The sequence below is a fragment of the Oncorhynchus gorbuscha genome, linkage group LG09, assembly GCF_021184085.1.
Source record: "Oncorhynchus gorbuscha isolate QuinsamMale2020 ecotype Even-year linkage group LG09, OgorEven_v1.0, whole genome shotgun sequence".
Classification (NCBI taxonomy): Eukaryota; Metazoa; Chordata; class Actinopteri; order Salmoniformes; family Salmonidae; genus Oncorhynchus; species Oncorhynchus gorbuscha.
The window spans coordinates 39,055,409-39,067,942 of record NC_060181.1 but is presented as its reverse complement, the minus strand read 5'-3'; the positions used below and the strand labels follow the sequence as shown (position 1 = coordinate 39,067,942).

The following is a 12,534-nucleotide window of genomic DNA, read 5'->3' as shown; positions in this document are numbered from 1 at the left end:
ATGGAGTTGTCAACCGTGATGGCGAGATCATGGAACGGGCAGTCCTTCCCCGGGAGGAAGAGCAGCTCCGTCTTGCCGAAGTTCAGCTTGAGGTGGTGATCCGTCATCCACACTGATATGTCTGCCAGACATGCAGAGATGCGATTCGCCACCTGGTCATCAGAACAATAACAATAATAACCTCCATGAAACAAGCTAAAACATTTCAATGGGCCATTGACCTAGCTAGTGACTTAAAAACATTTGGTCTTTTTGTTTTATATTATGCACACACAACATAGGAAAGCCTCTGGTGACAAAATAGGATCAATGGAATTAGAACGATGACCAGGAATTGTATAGGATTCTAATGGTAACCATGGAGTTCCAAACTCATTTCTATGGCAACACAGCTGTCAGTTTAGTAAACAACAATTTTCAAATATATGTGTTGCCATGAGACATCTAACCGTTAGAACATATCGGCGTTCTATTGAACGTTTTCTGTTCGAAAACAAGAACAACTTCAATTTGCTGTTCAACAACAACAAACTTGACTGATTTTTGAGACCTGAGATTGAAACATCGACTGGAAAATGCCTGGGTGCTTTTCAAGATTGACGGAGAGAGTGCGAGGACGTCGGCAGCCTTCTGCGTCGACAGGTTGTTCAAATTCATTTATGGGTTGTTTTTGTTGTCTTTTTCCGTTTTGCAGGGTTCGCGATCGTCGGGAGGTGGACAGCGACTTCGAAGAGGGTACGTGGAGTTTTAAACTTCTTATTTTACCACATTCAACATTGACAATGTAATTTGTGAAATGGTGTGTATGTCTGTAATAAAGACTTGCAAGCTAACGTTAACTTTAATAATTGTTGCTAAGCGATGCACATTTGGACTTTTATTAGGAGTGACATTTTATGTCCTAATAATTGTTTGTTTTCCTTTTCCTACTTTTAGAATCAACTGTACTGGATGAGGTCCAGTTGGATGTGCCACTGCTGCCAGTTATCCTTCATGTCCAGGATGCTGCTATCATCCTCAAGAATGTGCCAGATGTGCTGACTATCCTTGAGGTATAATTTTCTGAACGTTTTGGGTTTTATGTTTATAAAGTATCCCACATATTCATTCTGAAAATATTTGTTGTCTGCTTTAGGAGGCCACTGGTAATTGGCAGCTGATACCGATTAGGTTCAGCCCCCTGTACTGTGGGCCTGTTGTGATCAGGGTAAGAGAACCACACACAGTCACATCACCGTTACAATGTTTGCTGTTTCTAACCTGAATGTACTGTAATGTCACCCCCCTCTTGTGCAGAACAATGCCGGTCCGGTGGCTAAAGCCTGGAGAACTTTCCAGTTCATCAGCCCCATTATCACCTACATGCGTGGGGGATCCCAGGTATGTGTCTTTGTAACTATCTAGTCCTAATCTACATTGTCAAAGTCATGTGATCAAGATGGAAATATGTTGCAGCGATGGCTGATGTTGTTTTGTTGATGTTACTTGTCGTTTCTCTCCACAGCAGGTGGTGGTGAGGATGCACCATGTGAGTAGGGTTCGAGGCCTGGAGACTCAACTGGTGTGGGCCATCTCCAAGGAGACAGCCAGGCTTAGTCCAGAGGGCATCCCCTACTGTGCCACCAAGGTGCAGTCCGTCACTTGGATCCAGGTAAGATGTAAATACTACTGAAATAGTATTAGATTGGGCTTTTCTTCACTTATTCCATTTGGCCTTAACATGTCGTCTCTCTCTGTCAGTATGTGGCTGGCAGGGTGAACCAGTATGCGTCTCACCTCCGCCACGAGACGTCTGTGGATGTGACGTTTGGCTGCTACCAGGTAAATAAAACTTTTTCCTATGTATATACAATACCAATTACTGGGCATTTTTCTATTAGATCTGCTCTGTTTTCTAATAACGTGTGTGTGGTAAACAGGTGTGTTGTGTGTGTTTTTGGAGCAGCAGACTGATGTCTCGGTGGTGTACGCCACTCTCCACATGGGGCTGGATGGGCTGCTCTCCTCCTCAGGGGGGTCGGAGGCTGCCTCCGTCTCTACGCCCACCAATCAGCAGTTCACTGAGCCAGAGCCTGAGGGCCACAACTGCTATGAGGTCAGATGTTAGACACGCAGCTACACATTCTATTGACTAGTAGCATTAAGATCCATCCATTGACCCATTGTTTGTCATGTCATTGCATTGGTCACTGATGTTGAATGTTTGTTCTGTTGTTGTAGGGCTGGGAGGACCTGCTGCCTGAGGAGAGGGAGGTTCCTCTGCTAAAGTGAGTTCCTCTAAATGTCTGTGTAGTCTGGGCTTGTCAGATGCTGAAGGATAGTCATCACCATGCTGTATCCCCATTGACTCTAATGGTTGACATGCTCCATTCCCTCCCACCCACAGCCTCTACCTTACCACCAAGAGAGTGGAGGACATCGCCCTGAGGCTCGTCTCCCTGCGCCAGGCCTTCACTGTGAGTGGAACTACTTTTATTTTTTCTCTCTGTATCTTCTTGTTCTGTCTGTCTCCTAGAGGAAGATGGGTGTCTCACCCTAACTCTTCCCTCTTCTCTAGACACTGCTTGGTTCCACCCTGGGCAGGAGCCATCTGTTTGTGGCAGGAAAGGTCCTAATGGGCGCACTGGTTCAGGCCCACCACATGGTAGCTCACTAACTCATTACTCATTCAAGGGAAAGAGGGCGTCCTCAGTGGGAAATGTGTTCTGTTCACTAACATCAATGCTCTTTGCTTTGTGATAGGACGAGGCCGAATTCATCTGTGCCTATAATGACTTTGTGGACTACCTGAGTGACCCCTCCAAGAAGATTGACATTGAGAGGGAGCTGGCTGAGGCAAAGGTGAGTTCATTAACTCTTTCATGTCTCACTTTGAGTTCTACCACATGCATGTCTTTTATACATCACAGTATCTGATCTGTTTGAAATCATTCCTATTTTCTTGTCCTAGATCCATCATGTTAACCTGATAGATGTCCTCTTTGAACTGGTGCTGTTTGGGTTGATGACAGCTCAGAAGTCCCTGATGGTGGTAAGTAGCATCTCACTGGTACATGTTTTCGATGTTTCTCTATTAGCAAATTCACTTCAATTTTTCTTCTCTCTTCCTTTTTCCTTTAGCACCCTGGTGGGTTCATGGAGCGTCTGTACACTCTCCTGTACTCCTTCCTGCCCGCTGCTGCCAGCATTGAGCCAAAGGCTGAGAGATACCTGCTGCTGCTCAATGTAAGAGTCAAGAGTTGACTTCCTTATTCCTAGTTGACTTTTTCCTGAATAACAGGGTTTCAATGACATTTTACAGGGATTAACTCTCATTGTCTCTTTCCTCTTGGTAAGATTGTAACTCAGAGCCATTATCTACCTGTTGTGTGGTGTTCTCTTCAGGGTGGGCTGATGGCTCTGCTTGATGACATGTTTGGGCAGCAGCTGGCCTGGTACTTTAACCCAGAATCTCTGGTCACTGAGCTCTCCAGCCTCCTGGAGTACCACCTGGAGAACCTCATGGCCAGCATGTAGTCCTACTGCAGAGATCTGAAAGGCCACACTCTCTCTCTCTCCGTCCATCTCTCTCTCTCTCTCTCTCTCTCTCTCTCTCTCTCTCTCTCTCTCTCTCTCTCTCTCTCTCTCTCTCTCAGTCCGTCCATCTCTCTCTCTCCCTCTCAGTCCGTCCGTCCATCTCTCTCTCTCTCTCTTTCTGTCCATATCTCTCTCTCTCTCTCTCTCTCTCAGGATTTGAGGACTTGAAGTGCTTCGTTGAACCTTGATTAGTTAACACCCCATTCAATTAATGTATTCTCTTGTTTTCTCTCCCCACAGGATTCTTGTGACACTTTGCCACCTAACAGGGATCTAGACACTAATGCACTACATTACTTTGCACTGAATTTTACATTTTTAAATAAAATAACTAGTATTTCAATTGCATTTGTCTCTGTCTTTTCATTTACTTGATCATTTCATCACTACTTCCTCTTCCTGGAGTTATGAGGCTAATATTACATGAACAATTATGCCTCTCTACATTGGCTTCCTGTTAAGGCTTGGGATAATTTTACTGCTAACCTACAAAGCATTACATGGGCTTGCTCCTACTTATCTCTCCGATTTGATCCTGCCGTACATACCCACATGTACACTAATGGTTACAAGATGCAGGCCTCCTTATTGTCCCTAGAATTTCTAAGCAAACAGCTGGAGGCAGGGCTTTCTCCTAAAGAGCTATTTTTTTATGGAAAGATCTTTTTATGGAATGATCTATCCATGTGAGAGAGGCACACTCAGTCTCGACTGAAAACTCATCTCTTCAGTAGGTCCTATGATTGAGTGTAGTCTGGCCCAGGGGTGCGAAGGTGAATGGCAAGGCACTGGAGCGACAAACTGCCCCCTCTCCACTGGGATTCTGGGGGTTGAGTCACTGGCTTACTAGTGCTCTTCCATGCCATCCCTAGGAGGGGTACGTCACTTGAGTGGGTTGGGTTCTCTGTATTAGTATTACCCACATCAGCCCATTAAAACACATTGGTAGAGCAGAGATGACTTAGATCCTTCAAAATGAACTCTGGACCTCGAAGCCAGTTCGACTGCATTTTTTCCATTGCTCCCCTCTAATCAGGGATTGATTTAGACCTGGGACACCAAGTGTGTCCAATTCATTATCAGGTAGAACAGAAAACCAGCAGGCTCCGGACCTCGTAGAGTAAGAATTGAATACCCCTGACTTAGAGCATGTGACTTTTCAACACACAGGTGTTTCATCTCCCCACTGGGATGATTTTAACAGTGAAATGTCACACATGCCTCATTCCACTCAGGTAGGAGGGTACCAGAAATACATTAAAAACAAAACAAATGAAAGAGAACACTTCAGGAGCACACAGACCAAAAATATCCCTGGCATCATCAATATTTTCAACAAGCTCGGCTCGGTATTATAGCACCACCAAATTCCATTTATTAAAAGGCTGATTCAATTCCTATGGGGAGGGGTGGTCGGAAACAGCCGATGAATCTGCCAAAGTCTGCAAAAAGCTCCAGTACTGTTTGGTAAAGTAAAAATCAGGATACACCGTATCTGTTTTGAGTTCCTCTGAAAAAACCTGTTACCGTCTAGCCTTGCGTAGTATGCCACTGTCGTTGCGTAGTGTGCCACTGTCATTGAGGAAGAATATGAACACCATGATCATGGTCAAGTAGAGGATGGTAGTGGTGGTGATCTGTAGCTTGGAGAAGAAGTAGTGCACATCAAAGACTCACAAGACATCTCACCCATTGAGCATGATTGGGATGCTCGGGATCGACGTGCACAACACTGGGTATGAGTTCCAGCCAATATCCAACAACTTCGCAAAACCATCGAAGAGGAGCGGGACAACATTCCACAGGCCTCAATCAACAACCTGATCAACTCTATGCTAAGGTGATGTGTCCCTCTGTATGAGGCAAATGGTGGTCACACCAGATATTGACTGGTTTTCTGATCCACAAACCCTATCTTTATTTAAAAAGGTATCTGTGATCAACAGATGCATATCTGTATTCCCAGTCATGTGAAATCCATAGATTATGGCATAAAGAATGTATTTTAATGAACCAATTTCCTTATAGGAACTATAACTCAGTAAAATCGTTGAAATTGTTGCATGTTGCGTTTATGTTTTTGTTCAGTGTAGATACATACTATTTTTCCGCATATTGCCAGATTATTGCTATCAACCCTGTTTGTATCTTTTGGAACAATGGTAAGTGAAGTTTATTAAAATGATGTAGAATAGATGGGCCACCACAGATGTTACAGGCATCCACAGGTCTTGACCACCATGTTGCTATGCTTCTTTAGCATCATATTGTTATTTATTTAATCACATTGTTGTTGTGGTCGTAGAAGAGTACAGAGATGGGACTGAGCTTGGTGGGTGCGCAGCACGCTTTGGGAACCTCATCCGGCTTCAAAAGGTGAACCTGCCATGAAAAAAGGTCAATCAGACTTATTCATACATACACTTTGATATTATCAATGATAATATCCTGTTCATAAAAGAGGTATGGATTATTATTATGCAGATGCTTCAGTGCTCTCCTACCTCAGTGGGATGTGGCTTCGCCCCCCTTGTCTGAATGTGGTCAATATGTTTTATCACGGGTTGTCTGTGCTCCACAAGACTTTATAGCCCACTGAGCCAAAGCCTAGACCAGTGGTTCTTAACCTTGGAGGTACTGAACCCCACCAGTTTCATATGCGCATTCACCGAACCCTTAATTGGAAAAATAAATTATGATTTTTTTTCAAATTCAAAACATAGGTATATATTTTACTGGTGCACAAAATGAACCGTGCGTCAACATCACTGTGTTCAAAGAACAAAATCATCAAAACATGATTTTCACACAAAAACAAAAACATAATAATGAATATTTACTGCAAACCAGTGTGACTTCTGCTGTTGCCTTTCAGAGACCAGTTCAGAAATGCACGGCTTCACCTTGGCAAGTGCCACTCTCATGTCCTTTTCGCAACAAAGTCTGTTCCTTTTCTTCGTTTATGTCCAGCATCCTCAAAGGATTGCTCGCAAAGATATGTTGTATGAAAATCTCAGGAGCTTTCTTAGCAATAACAGGGTACGTTACCATTTGTTGACACCAAAATGTTGAAAGCGTTGTTGTTCTAAAGAGTTGCTGTTGAACCTGGCTCTGCTGAATTTCAATGATTTCATCGAGGTATTCATCATTGACATCTGTTGTCTCAACACTAAACGTGAACGGCTGTCTCACCCATGCTGGATATGACTCTCTTGTAGGGAAGTATCCGTCGAGAGACTTTGGAAGCTCATCTAAGTGTGTGACCATTGCTTGCTTCAGTTCCGCAGGTGCAGAAATGTCTCCGATTCCAGATACATCTTCGATCTTACTTACACAGTCGTCCAGCAGGGGAAAGTTTGCGAAGTTATCGTTCTCTGTTCGTCGTTTCCATAACGGTAGCTTTTTTGAAAAGCCTTCAGGTTTTCCTCCACTTCGATGATGTTGACTCCACCGCCCTGCATCTTTTGATTGAGATGATTGAGAGCTGCGAAGATATCAGCCATGTACGCTAAAATGAGAATGAACTCATTTTTGTAGCAATCTGCATGACAATGTTGGTGCTTTTGCAAAAACAGGGCTAATTCCACACGCACGGCAAAAACACGATTCAGCACCTGTCCCCGGAACACCACCGAACATTACAATGGTACAGAAGTACCTCGAATTCAGAGCCCATTTCTTTACACAGCTCACTGAAGATGCGGTGCCTCAGAGCACTAGTTGGCACATAGTTCACACATTCCACTACAATATTTAATACTTCTGCTAGTTTTGGAGGCAAGGTTTTTGTTGCCAACGCATGCCTGTGCTGAATCCAATGCGTAACAATGATGTGTGGTGCATCGGCTTTCACTAGCGCACCAAAACCAGACTTTCTTTCCAGCATTATTGGAGCTCCGTCCAAACAAACTGCAGAAACCCACGAAAGATTGTTGTCTTTGAAGAAGTCATCCACAAGTTTCTTCACATCGGCTGCCTTAGTTGTTGTTGTAAGAGGCAAAATAAACAAAATCTTCCTTTATCACGTCGTCTTTCACATAGTGCACGAATAGAGCAAGCTGGCTTAGATTGGAAACGTCTGTGGTCTCGTCGAGTTGAAGGCAGAATTTTGCCGGGCTTGAAATCAGATCTGCAACTACTTGAGCCAAGATGTCTTTGCTCATGTCTTCTATTCTGTCGCTGATGGTGTCATTTGAAAGAGGAATTTGGGATAACTTAACTTCAGCCTCTTTGCTCAGCATGATATATTCACCATTTTCAACACAGCTGGTTTTATGAGTGTTTCACCAATGGTGTGTGGTTTGCCCTGCTTTGCGATCAGGTAAGCAACTTCGTACGATGCTGTCAGTTTGTTGATGGGTACAAAGCCGAGAACAGGCAGAGTAGCTTTTACATCGAATCTGGCTCTCTTCACCTTGAATTCAGCGAGCGTTGTGTTCTTGTATTTTCCATCTCCATGCAGCTTAAGGAAGTGTTCTTAGTTTTGCTGGTCCTAGACTAGAATTACTCAACTTGGCATTGCAAATCATGCAGTTAGGACGCTGACTCCCATCACGTTCCGTTATACATGTGAATCCATATTGTACATATTCGTCCGACCACTTTCTTTTTTTGCTCGACATAGTAAGTATGAAGGGATTCAAATATTAAGAAAGAAATCACAAGACATACCATCACGACAGTCACAAGTAGACTACTGGGCACACCAAATTCCCTGCAGCACAGATAGGCCAAGCGTTGTAGCGTGATCACCTGCAGCCAATGATGGCCAAGCAGGGCGTGTCATCACAAATCATATGAGTCGGATGTGTGTCTTGACCTCCATCGAACCCCTGAGACTGACTCACCGAACCCCTGGTGTTCGATCGAACCCAGGTTAAGAACCACTGGCCTAGACTTTCAGAAGTTCAACAATAACAACCTCCATGAAACAAGCCAAAACATTTCAATGGGCCATTGACCTAGCTAGTGACTTAAAAACATTTGGTCTTTTTGTTTTATATTATACACACACAACATAGGAAAGCCTCTGGTGACAAAATAGGATCAATGGAATTAGAACGATGACCAGGAATGGTATAGGATTCTAATGGTAACCATGGAGTTCCAAACTCATTTCTATGGCAACACAGCTGTCACTTTAGTAAACAACAATTTTCAAATATATGTGTTGCCATGAGACATCTAACCGTTAGAACATATCGGCGTTCTATTGAACGTTTTCTGTTCGAAAACAAGAACAACTTCAATTTGCTGTTCAACAACAACAAACTTGACTGATTTTTGAGACCTGAGATTGAAACATCGACTGGAAAATGCCTGGGTGCTTTTCAAGATTGACGGAGAGAGTGCGAGGACGTCGGCAGCCTTCTGCGTCGACAGGTTGTTCAAATTCATTTATGGGTTGTTTTTGTTGTCTTTTTCCGTTTTGCAGGGTTCGCGATCGTCGGGAGGTGGACAGCGACTTCGAAGAGGGTACGTGGAGTTTCAAACTTCTTATTTTACCACATTCAACATTGACAATGTAATTTGTGAAATGTTGTGTATGTCTGTAATAAAGACTTGCAAGCTAACGTTAACTTTAATAATTGTTGCTAAGCGATGCACATTTGGACTTTTATTAGGAGTGACATTTTATGTCCTAATAATTGTTTGTTTTCCTGTTCCTACTTTTAGAATCAACTGTACTGGATGAGGTCCAGTTGGATGTGCCACTGCTGCCAGTTATCCTTCATGTCCAGGATGCTGCTATCATCCTCAAGAATGTGCCAGATGTGCTGACTATCCTTGAGGTATAATTTTCTGAACGTTTTGGGTTTTATGTTTATAAAGTATCCCACATATTCATTCTGAAAATCTTTGTTGTCTGCTTTAGGAGGCCACTGGTAATTGGCAGCTGATACCGATTAGGTTCAGCCCCCTGTACTGTGGGCCTGTTGTGATCAGGGTAAGAGAACCACACACAGTCACATCACCGTTACAATGTTTGCTGTTTCTAACCTGAATGTACTGTAATGTCACCCCCCTCTTGTGCAGAACAATGCCGGTCCGGTGGCTAAAGCCTGGAGAACTTTCCAGTTCATCAGCCCCATTATCACCTACATGCGTGGGGGATCCCAGGTATGTGTCTTTGTAACTATCTAGTCCTAATCTACATTGTCAGAGTCATGTGATCAAGATGGAAATATGTTGCAGCGATGGCTGATGTTGTTTTGTTGATGTTACTTGTCGTTTCTCTCCACAGCAGGTGGTGGTGAGGATGCACCATGTGAGTAGGGTTCGAGGCCTGGAGACTCAACTGGTGTGGGCCATCTCCAAGGAGACAGCCAGGCTTAGTCCAGAGGGCATCCCCTACTGTGCCACCATGGTGCAGTCCGTCACTTGGATCCAGGTAAGATGTAAATACTACTGAAATAGTATTAGATTGGGCTTTTCTTCACTTATTCCATTTGGCCTTAACATATCGTCTCTCTTTGTCAGTATGTGGCTGGCAGGGTGACCCAGTATGCGTCTCACCTCCGCCATGAGACGTCTGTGGACGTGACGTTTGGCTGCTACCAGGTAAATAAACGTTTTCCTATGTATATACAATACCAATTACTGGCCATTTTTCTATTAGATCTGCTCTGTTTTCTAATAACGTGTGTGTGGTAAACAGGTGTGTTGTGTGTGTTTTTGGAGCAGCAGACTGATGTCTCGGTGGTGTACGCCACTCTCCACATGGGGCTGGATGGGCTGCTCTCCTCCTCGGGGGGGGTCGGAGGCTGCCTCCGTCTCTACGCCCACCAATCAGCAGTTCACTGAGCCAGAGCCTGAGGGCCACAACTGCTATGAGGTCAGATGTTAGACACACAGCTACACATTCTATTGACTAGTAGCATTAAGATTCTTCCATTGACCCATTGTTTGTCATGTCATTGCATTGGTCACTGATGTTGAATGTTTGTTCTGTTGTTGTAGGGCTGGGAGGAGGACCTGTTGCCTGAGGAGAGGGAGGTTCCTCTGCTAAAGTGAGTTCCTCTAAATGTCTGTGTAGTCTGGGCTTGTCAGATGCAGAAGGATAGTTATCACCATGCTGTATCCCCATTGACTCTAATGATTGACATGCTCCATTCCCTCCCACCCACAGCCTCTACCTTACCACCAAGAGAGTGGAGGACATCGCCCTGAGGCTCGTCTCCCTGCGCCAGGCCTTCACTGTGAGTGGACCCACTTTTATTTTTTCTCTCTGTATCTTCTTGTTCTGTCTGTCTCCTAGAGGAAGATGGGTGTCTCACCCTAACTCTTCCCTCTTCTCTAGACACTGCTTGGTTCCACCCTGGGTAGGAACCATCTGTTTGTGGCAGGAAAGGTCCTAATGGGCACACTGGTTCAGGCCCACCACATGGTAGCTCACTAACTCATTATTCATTCAAGGGAAAGAGGGCGTCCTCAGTGGGAAATGTGTTCTGTTCACTAACATCAATGCTCTTTGCTTTGTGATAGGACGAGGCCGAATTCATCTGTGCCTATAATGACTTTGTGGACTACATGAGTGACCCCTCCAAGAAGATTGACATTGAGAGGGAGCTGGCTGAGGCAAAGGTGAGTTCATTAACTCTTTCATGTCTCACTTTCAGTTCTTCCACATGCATGTCTTTTATACATCACAGTATCTGATCTGTTTGAAATCATTCCTATTTTCTTGTCCTAGATCCATCATGTTAACCTGATAGATGTCCTCTTTGAACTGGTGCTGTTTGGGTTGATGACAGCTCAGAAGTCCCTGATGGTGGTAAGTAGCATCTCACTGGTACATGTTTTCGATGTCTCTCTATTAGTAAATTCACTTCAATTTTTCTTCTCTCTTCCTTTTTCCTTTAGCACCCTGGTGGGTTCATGGAGCGTCTGTACACTCTCCTGTACTCCTTCCTGCCCGCTGCTGCCAGCATTGAGCCAAAGGCTGAGAGATACCTGCTGCTGCTCAATGTAAGAGCCAATAGTTTACTTCCTTATTCCTAGTTGACCTGAATAACAGGGTTTCAATGACATTTTACAGGGAGTAACTCTCCTTGTCTCTTTCCTCTTGGTAAGCTAGTAACTCAGAGCCATTATCTATGTGTTGTGTGGTGTTCTCTTCAGGGTGGGCTGATGGCTCTGCTAGATGACATGTTTGGGCAGCAGCTGGCCTGGTACTTTAACCCAGAATCTTTGGTCACTGAGCTCTCCAGCCTCCTGGAGTACCACCTGGAGAACCTCATGGCCAGCATGTAGTCCTACTGCAGAGATCTGAAAGGCCACACTCTCTCTCTCCGTCCATCTCTCTCTGTCCGTCCATCTCTCTCTCTCTCTCTCTCTCTCTCTCTCTCTCTCTCTCTCTCTCTCTCTCTCTCTCTCTCTCTCTCTCTCTCAGGATTTGAGGACTTGAAGTGCTTCGTTGAACCTTGATTACTTAACACCCCATTCAATTAATGTATTCTCTTGTTTTATCTCCCCACAGGATTCTTGTGACACTTTTCCACCTGACAGGGATCTAGACACTAATGCACTACATTACTTTGCACTGAATTTTACATTTTTAAATAAAATAACTAGTATTTCAATTGCATTTGTCTCTGTTTTTTCATTGACTTGATCATTTCATCACTACTTCCTCTTCCTGGAGTTATGAGGCTAATATTACATGAACAATTATGCTTTATTCTTTGCATTTGGAAATAAACAACGTTTAGTTGATTTACAGGCCCACACTTTATGGCATTGTATTGTGATGTGTGATACTGTACTGACTCTACAAGCTGTCAAAAGAGTTTCACAGGGATGCTGGCCCATGTTGACTCCTTCCCACAGTTGTGTCAAATTTGTATAATGTCCTTTGGGTGGTGGACCATTCTTGACACACCTACTACCATACCCCGTTCCAAGGCACTTATATATTTAGTCTTGCCCAATCACCCTCTGAATGGCACACATACACAA

At 44.1% G+C, this 12,534-nt stretch overlaps 2 protein-coding genes across 3 annotated transcripts; both read left to right on the top strand.

The window, feature by feature from the left end:
* The first annotated feature begins 396 nt into the window (after positions 1-396).
* LOC124043565 lies at positions 397-3,585 on the top strand. Of its 2 annotated transcripts, XM_046362276.1 has the most exons (14): positions 397-735; positions 937-1,052; positions 1,136-1,207; positions 1,297-1,380; positions 1,505-1,651; positions 1,741-1,821; positions 1,946-2,095; positions 2,221-2,267; positions 2,387-2,456; positions 2,558-2,644; positions 2,743-2,841; positions 2,951-3,031; positions 3,121-3,225; positions 3,385-3,585. In XM_046362276.1, exons 1-14 carry the CDS (start codon positions 576-578, stop codon positions 3,514-3,516), a joined length of 1,431 nt encoding a protein of 476 aa, XP_046218232.1. In that variant the 5' UTR covers positions 397-575; the 3' UTR covers positions 3,517-3,585. The 2 variants fall into 2 exon arrangements, with proteins under 2 accessions (XP_046218232.1, XP_046218233.1); XM_046362277.1 differs by lacking the exon at positions 2,558-2,644.
* A 4,865-nt stretch (positions 3,586-8,450) lies between these two features.
* Positions 8,451-12,080, top strand: LOC124043564. Its single transcript, XM_046362275.1, has 14 exons — positions 8,451-9,051; positions 9,253-9,368; positions 9,452-9,523; positions 9,613-9,696; positions 9,821-9,967; positions 10,057-10,137; positions 10,235-10,411; positions 10,537-10,586; positions 10,706-10,775; positions 10,877-10,963; positions 11,062-11,160; positions 11,270-11,350; positions 11,440-11,544; positions 11,698-12,080. Exons 1-14 carry the CDS (start codon positions 8,892-8,894, stop codon positions 11,827-11,829), a joined length of 1,461 nt encoding a protein of 486 aa, XP_046218231.1. The 5' UTR covers positions 8,451-8,891; the 3' UTR covers positions 11,830-12,080.
* The last annotated feature ends 454 nt before the right edge of the window (positions 12,081-12,534 follow it).

What these genes read in the sequence shown, in the direction of transcription:
- LOC124043565 (XM_046362276.1), top strand. Translation starts at nt 576, where the DNA reads ATGCCTGGGTGCTTTTCAAGATTGACGGAGAGAGTGCGAGGACGTCGG. An exon ending in AGGGAGGTTCCTCTGCTAAA is followed by an intron (nt 2,268 to 2,386) that starts GTGAGTTCCTCT and finishes TCCCACCCACAG; the next exon opens with CCTCTACCTTACCACCAAGA. An exon ending in CCCTGCGCCAGGCCTTCACT is followed by an intron (nt 2,457 to 2,557) that starts GTGAGTGGAACT and finishes CCTCTTCTCTAG; the next exon opens with ACACTGCTTGGTTCCACCCT.
- LOC124043564 (XM_046362275.1), top strand. Translation starts at nt 8,892, where the DNA reads ATGCCTGGGTGCTTTTCAAGATTGACGGAGAGAGTGCGAGGACGTCGG. An exon ending in ACATGCGTGGGGGATCCCAG is followed by an intron (nt 9,697 to 9,820) that starts GTATGTGTCTTT and finishes TTCTCTCCACAG; the next exon opens with CAGGTGGTGGTGAGGATGCA. An exon ending in AGTCCGTCACTTGGATCCAG is followed by an intron (nt 9,968 to 10,056) that starts GTAAGATGTAAA and finishes TCTCTTTGTCAG; the next exon opens with TATGTGGCTGGCAGGGTGAC.